At 40.3% G+C, this 10,974-nt stretch overlaps 1 protein-coding gene across 1 annotated transcript; it reads right to left on the bottom strand.

Moving 5' to 3' along the window:
- Positions 1-567: 567 nt before the first annotated feature.
- Positions 568-3,904, bottom strand: LOC128018419 (hsp90 co-chaperone Cdc37). Its single transcript, XM_052603901.1, has 8 exons — positions 3,601-3,904; positions 3,035-3,316; positions 2,861-2,963; positions 2,303-2,418; positions 2,091-2,213; positions 1,695-1,877; positions 1,225-1,296; positions 568-1,150 (listed from the first exon to the last, which is right to left on the bottom strand). Exons 1-8 carry the CDS (start codon positions 3,706-3,708, stop codon positions 1,019-1,021), a joined length of 1,119 nt encoding a protein of 372 aa, XP_052459861.1. The 5' UTR covers positions 3,709-3,904; the 3' UTR covers positions 568-1,018.
- Between the last annotated feature and the right edge of the window lie 7,070 nt (positions 3,905-10,974).

Raw genomic sequence — 10,974 nt, 5'->3', positions numbered from 1 at the left:
CCTGAAATGGTTTTCAACACTCTTGAAGGAGTTCCTCGAGAGATGCTTAGCACTTGTTGGCACCTTTTGCCTTCTGTCTGCGGTCCAGCTCACCCCTAAACCATCTCGATTGGGTTCAGGTCCGGTGACTGTGGAGGTCAGGTCATCTGGCGCAGCACCCCATCACTCTCCTTCTTGGTCAAATAGCCCTTGATGCCTTCAGCGTGACTCTACAATTTACATAGTCATGAAAATAAAGAAAACTCTTTGAATGAGAAGTGTGTCCAAACTTTTGGTCTGTACTGTGTGTGTGTGTATATATATATATATATATAACTTTATGTATAAAAAATAGATTTAATCCATTTTAGGGAATTATAAATACTTAAAACATGTTCTATATTTTTGTAATTTATAATCCAGCAGCAGTGAGGCCTTCTTTTGTTTGGTTCATTTTGAAAACTAGATTTAACAAATATAGACATTTCTACCATTATCTTGTCATTACTGTGATAATGCCATCATTACTGCAGCTTGAGTATCAGGAGACACACGTACAGATAAATGTATGCCATAATCAGACTAAGATTTCCCATCAGCCTACATCTTTATTCTGAAACAAACTGAACATACAGTATTAACAGAGCAGTGTGAATAATATTAACAAAAAGACACAAAACCAGCATCCGACAACTAAATCAGTTCATTATTAGTATTCATCTGGACTTCTTCCTCTATCTATAATACTTCAGATCTTCATTCACATGTGAGTAATAGCCAATCAAGCCCAAAACCCACAATCTCACTTTAGATGAGCTGGAGGATGGCGTAAGAAAGCGGAAACGCTGGGAGAGAGTCTACAGGCAACTGCATAAATAACAAACAGTGATAATGAGAGTACAGAGGAAGAGAGAGACGTGCTCAAGATCTGCTCCAGTGTCTTCAGCACTTATTTCATCACGGTGGCTCTGGGGTCAAACTCTGAATCTGCTCTGACCTCCGTTACGGGTGAGGACGGGGTCAGGTGTCACACCCAGGGTCACTGATCCTCTTTCTTAACTTCCTCATACTGCGGCTCATCGCCTTCCTCTTTATCTCCCTCTTCGTCCGCTCGTGCGTTAGGGACCCACAATCCCGAGTCGATGCAGCGCTTCATGTGGTATTTGGCCTCCTGCAAGAGTCAAACGTCATCAGACAAGCATCCATGCAATCTCGACTCTGGCATCACACAACACACACACTGACCGTCGGGTCCATTTTGCTGATGGCATCCTGCAGCATCTGAATGTCTTTATCGTCGAAACACTTCTGCATTTCCTGCAGGGATGAAGGAAGAAGCTTTTACCAAAACATCACTGCGATGACCACAGGAAGCGTTAGCAGGTAAGCTATGCAGAGCACGAATCCTGAGTATGGGTCACCATACTTGGCTTAATGTCACCTCACTTTCACTTTGATTTGCTCAGCCGTACAACTACCCTGTGTAGTCTTCTGAATCATCCACACTTCACCTGCTCCGACTTTCTGTGATTCCAGTGAGCACAAACTGACTGCAATATCACTTCTAGTGTTTATACTGCTAATTATTTCTTTCATTCTTTATTTAATCCCATTAAACAAACTGTTATCATATAATGTTATCGTGTGCTGAAAAGCGACTCTGCTGGAGGTGATCAGAAGCACGGTCTGTGCACCGTGTCGTGTGTGCGTCTCACCGGAGGCAGCGTCTCATACACCTCCACCGGATCCAGTCCGCCGGGACCCAGGCGCTTCTGTTTCTCCTCCTCCTCGTACTCTTTCATGGCTTTCTCGATGCGGATCTTGGCTCGACCACGCACTCGCTCCTTAAAGGACTCCAGCTCGTCATTGAAAGCGTCCTGATACTGCTGGTCTGCGGTCTGAACACACAGCATGGAGGAAGATTGTCTTATTTGACAGTCAATTTGACATGAAGAGCAGGACGTGTTTCTCTTTATCAGCTCTTATCTGTCTAACACGTCCAACATGCATACATATGAAATAACAGAATTCCCATCAATACACACTCTATATGGTCGCTGTGATAAATCCCTCCACACACAGACCTTGAGAAAACACACACACAAACACACCTTGATTTTGGCGAAGAACTGGCGAAAGCAGCCACGTGGATCGACTTTCAGACTCTTGGCGAGCTCCAGGATGAACTGCATGACAATGGTCTGATGGGCCACCTGCTCCATGAGAGCGTGTTTCTGACACACACACACACACACACATTCATGGGTAAATCACATATCTCACATAACAACACACTCACACACGCTCACACACACAGCGTTACCTCCTCCACCTCCAGATCGATGCACATGATGACCAGATAATTCGCCGTTTCCTCACAGACCAGGTGAGGATTGTCAGACAGATACTTCTGAGAGTCATCCCAGCGCCGCAGCATCCCTGCGCGCACACACACACACACACACACACACACGTCATGAAGACTGCAGTGAGTGTAAATTGCGACCAACTTGTGTTGCACGCAGAGGTCTTGAAATGCTGCCGTGTAAATGTGGTCAAAGCACTCGTTCATTCTTCCTGATGCCGTTTTATTTACTCATGCAACTCATTCTGTTACCGCTAAAGTGTTTCTTATTTTGTTACTTTCATTTGATCTTTTTAATGCAATGTTTACATCTTAGAGTATAGAGTATTTGAAGGCTATGTGCTAACATTATAATCCATTATTAAACTACAATTAAAAGTTACATTAAAACATTTAGAGTAAATAAAACAGTAGTTTTTCTATGGTAAAGAGAATCAAGGTGTTGGTATTGACTACATTATCATTGTGACACTAGTAGAGACTTTCACACGCGTGACACACTGAAGAGCCACTCACCGAAGTGTTTGATCTGTTTCTCATATTTCTCCACAAAAGTTTTGTGTTTCTCCTCTTTCTCCTCCTCCGTCTCCTCCTTCTCCGGCTTGACGTTGACCACGCTCTGAAAGACAGACAGCAGAGCGTCAGTCGCGTGTCTCTGGAGCACTAGCGTGTGCTGGAGGCGTGACGCACCTTACTAAAGCCCTCCTTGCTGAGCGTGTCCACGTTCCAGGGCATCTTCTTCTCCTCAGTGCGATGCTCCTGCATCTTCTTCTCCCACGACCTCTCCTGCTTCTTCAGCTGCTTCTCCTCCTCCTGAGCTTTGGTCAGATCAGCTTTAGCCTCCGGTGTGGACGCTGAGGAGAGCTCCTGAACACGCCGCTGTGCCTCCGCCAGCTTCCTGCGGCTCTCTGCCAGACTCTTCTCCAGCTCCTCTCCCTTCTTCATGAAGGCCTCCATCCGCTCCACACGAGCCTGAGACGAGAGAGACACACACACTCTAGATCACAAACAATCTCTCTCTCTCTCTCTCTCTCTCACACACACACACACACTCTTTTTCTCTCTCTCTCTCTCCTTCTCTTTCATATAAAAATACACACACACACACAGACACACACACAGACACACACACACACACAGACACACACACACACACACACACACAGACACACACACAGACACACACACACACACACACACACACACACACACACACACACACACACACACACACACACACACACACACACACACACCTGGTGTCTCCAGCGGAACAGGCTCGGTGTGTCGATGTTCGGGTGTGTGTCGTCTTCATCATCGGACACCTCGATATGATCCCACACACTGTAATCGATGGTCGTCATGACGGACACTCAATAAACACACGAAGATGACGATTCTGTCAGTTAGGCGTCTGAGTCCGTTATAAAGTTTGGCTGCTGTTACTGTTATCGGAGTTCTTGTTGTTGTGTCTCGCGCACCCGAGCTCTTTCTGGAACTCTCTTCACTTCCGCTTACCGTGAGGTCATCACCGAGCGCGACGAATCAGCGGGACGTCACTGTCTGGAGCCGAATTCAAGCCTGTCGAGTTATTATTATTATTATTATTATTATTATTATTATTATTATTATTATTTATTATTATTAAACCAATAACTTTGCATCAGGTCTGTTTAAGTGTGTATACTGAACCATGACTGAACAATTATAAGTTATATGAAATAAGACTATAAAATACGAAAACCTATCAAATAAGAGATTTACGCCTAAAAGAAAATATCTCACCTTTTGCTATGTTTTATTGGAATCATTTGTATAATAATTAAGTTCAGTGAGACCCAGTTCTGATCTTGAACACCTGTTTAATCAGAACTGGACCATCTGATCAAAAACTCAACATGTAAAAACCAAATCATATCATGACGCACATTTCACATTTACTGTTACAAAGAACTTATTTATCTTTAATAAATGCATTTATAATATTAAATGAGGAAGATGAGGGTTTTGCTAGCTTTAATTGAGATGAAAATGTTGTGTTCATTATTAGTGATCTTGCATATGTTGGATTTATGCAGCTGGGTCATTCTACAGAAACGACCATTTTTTTGTCCTTAGACTTTACAGAAATATTAATATCGAAAAACAAATTAGGGTTACAATTTTTTTATATTTTAAAATAAAACTATTTGTTATTTGAACAATTAGACATTCTTGCACCATAAATGTGGCCATATTTGTTTTTAATTAATTATAAAGAATTCCAAGAGTCACAAAACCGCTTGTCCCCACAGCCACGTACACAGGGAAAGTGCTTTATTTTGCAGTCAAAATCAAGGTATAAATGGCATAATAAAATAAAATATTCAATAAATATTATAAAATATATAGTGAAAACAGTGGTCCGCAGGATTTGTATAACTGTCATTTTGTAATAAAAATCACACTGATGACATAATTTGACTTCCACCTTCCTATTTCCTAATGATCTATGAAAAAAAAAATAATCAAAGCAACTGAACAACATTAATTTGGAAAACAGTGTCTCAATAATGCAAAATGATAGTTAAAGGCAGTTCATCATTGAATTCAGTGATGTCATCTCTGTTCAGTTTAAATAGTGTCTGTGCATTTATTTTCAATCAAGTCAACGATATCGCTGTAAATGAAGTGACCCCAACTAAGCAAGCCAGAGGCGACAGCGGCAAGGAACCGAAACTCCATCAGTGACAGAATGGAGAAAAAAACCTTGGGAGAAACCAGGCTCAGTTGGGGTCAGTTCTCCTCTGACCAGACGAAACCAGTAGTTCAATTCCAGGCTGCAGCAAAGTCAGATTGTGCAGAAGAATCATCTGTTTCCTGTGGTCTTGTCCTGGTGCTCCTCTGAGACAAGGTCTTTACAGGGGATCTGTATCTGGGCTCTAGTTGTCCTGGTCTCCGCTGTCTTTCAGGGATGTAGAGGTCCTTTCTAGGTGCTGATCCACCATCTGGCCTTGAGGTACTCCATACTGCACATACTGTGATCGATATGATACATCTTCATTCACTGCTACGAACTGATGGCGGTCATATAAGTATGATTTAAACCATGCTAATGCACTTCCACTGATGCCAACAAAGTGATCAAGTCTATGCAAAAGAATGTTGTGGTCAATTGTGTCAAACGCAGCACTAAGATCCAATAAAACTAATAGAGAGATACACCCACGATAGGGCCGCTACTCTTCACGCTTTATATGTTACCCTTGGGAGATATCATCAGGAAACACGGTGTTAGCTTTCACTGTTATGCTGATGATATTAAGCTCTATATTTCTTTTTGCCCGGTGAAACATACCAATTTGTAAAACTAACGGAATGCATAGTTGATATAAAAAACTGGATGAAGAGTAATTTCATACTGCTAAATTCTGAAAAAAAAACAAACACAGGTGTTAATTATAGGACCTAAAAACTCTTAGAACTCTATCTAAGACTTGATGGCTGCTCTGTCAATTCTTCGTCATCAGTTAGGAACCTAGATGTGCTATTTGATAGCAATCTTTCCTTAGAAAGCCAAGTTCTTGCATTTGTAAAACAGAATTTTTCCATCTCAAAAATTTATCAAAATTACGGCCTGCGTTCTCAAAACTCAGGCAATTTCACAGTACCTAGAATATCAAAATCTACTGCGGGCGGCAGATCCTTTTCCTATTTGGCGCCTAAACTCTGGAATAACCTACCTAACATTGTTCGGGAGGCAGACACACTCTTGCAGTTTAAATCTAGATTAAAGACCCATCTCTTTAACCTTGCTTACACATAACATACTAATATACTTTTAATATCCAAATCCGTTAAAGGATTTTTAGGCTGCATTAATTAGGTAAACTGGAACCCGGAAACACTTCCCATACCACCCGATGTACTTGCTACATCATTAGAAGAATGGCATCTACGCTAATATTAGTCTGTTTCTCTCTTGTTCCGAGGTCACCGTGGCCACCAGATCCAGTCTGTGTCCAGATCAGAGGGTCACTGCAGTCACCCGGATCCAGTATGTATCCAGACCAGATGGTGGATCAGCACCTAGAAAGGACCTCTACTGCCCTGAAAGACAGCGGAGACCAGGACAACTAGAGCCCCAGATACAGATCCCCTGTAAAGACCTTGTCTCAGAGGAGCACCAGGACAAGACCACAGGAAACAGATGATTCTTCTGCACAATCTGACTTTGCTGCAGCCTGGAATTGAACTGCTGGTTTTGTCTGGTCAAAGGAGAACTGCCTTCTCATGTTATGAACATGTTATGTTATTAACCAGTCTCTGTTATTCTATTTCCACCATAACTGCGCTGCGTTACGCTGTGTTCTCATGCCCGAGCTAGAGTCTTGTTTGGCGGGGAACTGCTCACGACTGAGACTGCCCTCCTGCATTTCAGTCATAGCCGAAATATACTGCGCCTGCCTTTATAACCTGCCCAAAATCAAACAGAGAAAATCTCTGAGGAAATATTTTAACATCCAAAGTATTTTTATTCTGTATGCTTGTGAATAAAATTGTTTATTTTATGCAAAGTATCAGGCTTTTCCATCACGAGAAAAGACTGCGACAATCATTAAAGGTTGCGATCCATGTTGCTCTGCATAAAATTCAACTATATACAGCATAGTAGCCATTTTATAGATAAAATAAAATTTATACTAACATGTAATTTACCGATGAATACAACAATTATAACTGCTCTCTCCAGAAGAGAATCAAAATCCCAGCGATAATTCAACTGCTGGGTTACATCTGACCCAAGATCTGAGTAATACAAAAACTAGCCAAACATTGGGTTGTTACATTCGACCCAGGAGCTGCAAAGCAACCCAAGCATTGATCACCTGACAGGCCAACCATACAGTTCTTGAAGACATACACACACTAAAATGGTTAAAGGCAGGGTAGGTAAAAAATGTATAAAAAAACTTTTTTTCCATATTTGTTTAAACTTTATTTTTATATCAATACATAATTAAAATGTATGTACTCTGAAAAAGAAAGTATAAAAATCGAGTGTCTGTAGACCTCTCACGACTGTTTTAAAGACAGCTCATTATTTCCATTCACTCCACCCCCTCCCTTCTGGGCTCCTTCCAAAGCCACGCCCCAAAACACATGAATGCGCGACTCCGACCACTGAGCTGGAAGACGCATTATTTACCTGAGACGAGCGGAGAGGAAGGAGCACAGTGCATGTAGTGACATCGTGTCAGAATCACATGTAATAATTATGACGATAAACAAACAAGATGTATTTTAGTACTAACTATCAAGCTAGCATATTGATATTGGTAAAGTTTAAAATATATATTTTTTGATTCGCTAACGAGCTAGTTGTCTATAAGGCCAAGCTAAAAACAGGTTGCATGATACACGTTTTTCCATTATCATCATTTACACTGTGATGAAGATGAATTTCGTGTAAGATTCATAACATATACGTTGTTCTGCATGTAAGTTTCCATGATGAAAGCATTGTTGACTCTGATGAGGACTACACTCCAGAGACAAGTACCGCATCGTCAGCTCGAGGACAGGTCCGGGGTCGAGGGCGAAGCAGAGGAGGTCGTGCAAGAGGCCGTGCAACTAGGGTCCGAGGAAGTAGACGCCGAGGACGGGGTGGTCGAAGTGCAGGGCAAGGAGCACTTGAGTTCCCTCAGTTCTCGCCATCGCTGGAAAGCCACGCCGATATTAACTCGCATTTTATTTCTTTGTTTATCCAAATACTTTTTGTTCATTGCCTTTTCTTGTACTGTTACTGTCTTCCTTTTTTTTGCCTGGTTTGCCTTCACTAACTGCATAGGCCGGTACTGTGAATTTTGTTTGCTGTTTCTCTGCCATTGTTTTGGTATTCCTAGGATCCGTGCCTCTTAAATTTCCTCAAATCAAACGTGCGTGCGCAAGTGGGCAGGTCATGTGTGGCAAAAGGGTGGTTGCCATGGTTGCGAGAGAGTGACAGTCGCCTAAGCCAATCCTATGTTTCGTGCCGAATGGAAATAATGAGCTGTGTTTAATACAGATTAAACGGTCTAGAGTCACTCGATTTTTATACTCTTTTTTTATCAGAGTACTTACATTTTAATTATGCATTGATATATATAGAAAGTTTAAACAAATTTGGAAGAAAGTTGTTTATAAATTTCTTACCTACCCTGCCTTTAAGAGACATAAAATGGACATTAGAAACATGAAAACCAATTAAAAGTCTATAATACACAATACAGCAACAATTTACCTTGGTTGAAATTAGGGCTGGACAATTAATCGCATGCGATTGTCATGCGTGTCTCTTCACTAAAGCCGGTTCTGTGATTAGCAGTAAATGTCCATTACTTGGTTTCAAATGGAGCGGCACTTTCCAGCTAGATTTTGTTTTGTTCTAAAATGTTCTAAGAACATGGATTGCTAATGGTTTTAGTGGGTAGTTTTGTTTTTGTTCCCAGAACATTCTCTCAAAAGATAGGATAACATTCTCTGAAAACATTCTAAAAATGTCTACCGCTAATCACAAAACCATCTTTACTGACGAGACACGCATGACAATCGCATGCAATTAATCTTGCAGCCCTTGAAATAGATTTTTTATTAATCAAATTAAGACACACGGCTGAGAGAGAGAGTACGTCAACCTGATGTACATCAACTGATGACATTTTTCTCAGTTTTTGCTGTAACAAAATAAGTTACATCAGTTAAATGAACAGTAACACTGAAAAGACTCATACTGCCTAAGTACTGATCACGACATCATGACAACTGCATGTGATTAATCATATAGCCCTATTAATAAGAATGGTGTATTTACAGGTTCAAATAAAAAGACGTAAAAACAACACTATTAAACCAAGTAAACTCAGTCTGTTAAAAGAATACAGGTTTTTTGTCCATACCTTAAAAACAGTCCAAGAATCCCAGTATGTCATTGAGTCCTGAGTGTCCAGCAGTGTCCAAGTTGCTGTAAGTGATCCAGAAAGGTAAGTCCAATGAAAACGAAACTCCACAGTCCGAGTGTGATTGGAAGCTGTGAATGGCCTGGGCATGGGCCTGATTTATATGACTGATCATCTGACAGGCCACCATACATTTCTAAAAGACATACACACACTAAAATGGTTAAGAGGCATAAAATGCACATAAGAAACATGAAAACCAATTAAAACTCTATAATTCATTAAATCACTGTAATAAATAGAGCGGTTAAAACATGTCCCTTGTGTGAAAATTTAACAATATGTTGTGTTTACTGGCTTTTGTCCAACACAAATGCTCCTCAATTTATCAAAAGTACTAATGGACAGATAAAATCGACAACTTGTGTTTAGTTACTTTATGTAGATTTGTTTTGTTTTTTTACATTACTTACATTCAGATTCTTTCTTTTACTTACTTGTTATCATTTACTCCACCGGCCTGCTCATCACACACACACATACATCTCTCACTCTGATGCCTGACTCGTGTTGGGATGAGCTTATCTGCAATTCTTATCGAATGTTTTCCTGTCAGATGTTAAATAGACATTAAGTAAGTGTCTTTAAGATGTACTGTATATGCTTTTGTGTAAATCCACTTTGGAGATGTACATGTGCTTACTGGAGCTCAGTAAGCTATGCACAATAAAATGTGTTTTTACAGCACAATCATGGATATACTAGACACTTTAGCATCTCTACACCTTCAGCAATTCAACAGTTCACTCTACAGTCACTCAAGAAATGTTATTTTAACACAAGAAACCGTGTTTTTGGTTTCTAATACTCACATGTGTAAACCCCCTCATCACTGTTCTCTTTCATATTCGATGATGACGCATCCTCTCACATGGCCTCCCGGGATTGAAAAGTGTCATAATTATTGATTCACCTATTGCTTTTTGCCTACCATATAGAAGGGAAGTATGCAGTTTCGAACACAGCGACTGACACACACTCATAAGATCAGAGCACTTACACGTGATGAGAAGCCACTTGTGATTAACAGCAGCTTTAGATCTTACAGCTGCGGCTCCATTCAGATCCAGTTATAAAATACTGAGATAAAAATAGACCAGTGTCCCTGCATTTATATGACGGTTTCTCTCACATTTCCTGTAGAGTTTGCTTTAATGAAGCCCTCTGGGTTTCCAGCAGTAGAGCTGCAGTCCGAGAAACACACACACACACACACACACACACACACACACACACACAAAGTCACTCATTCACTGACAAACACATACACACTCCCTAAAGCTATAAAGCTTGTATTTAAGATTAATAAAGTAATGCTGACAACATTATTGCTTTAGTGCATGTGCATGTGTTTGGAGAAGTATAATGATATGTTCAATTTTAATTTCTGGAAAATTTAAAGTAAAAAAATTGATCGACCTAATGCTTAAAATGAGGGGATAAAATCAACTTAAATTAAAATCTAAATAAGGTTAACAATTCCTAAGTTATTCTGCAATACAGTATATGATCTTTAGACATTGTGATGGAAATAAGGACAAAATATTGAGGAAGAGCATAACTTTATATGTGTGAAGTCAGAAAATAATTTAAACTCAAATCAAATGCTGTCCATGATTTTATTTGAGAAGCCAATATTTAGAGACAATGACT

Source organism: Carassius gibelio, chromosome A1 (assembly GCF_023724105.1).
Source record: "Carassius gibelio isolate Cgi1373 ecotype wild population from Czech Republic chromosome A1, carGib1.2-hapl.c, whole genome shotgun sequence".
NCBI lineage: Eukaryota > Metazoa > Chordata > Actinopteri > Cypriniformes > Cyprinidae > Carassius > Carassius gibelio.
Note: the sequence above shows the minus strand (reverse complement) of the source record. Positions and strands in the feature narration are given on the sequence as shown.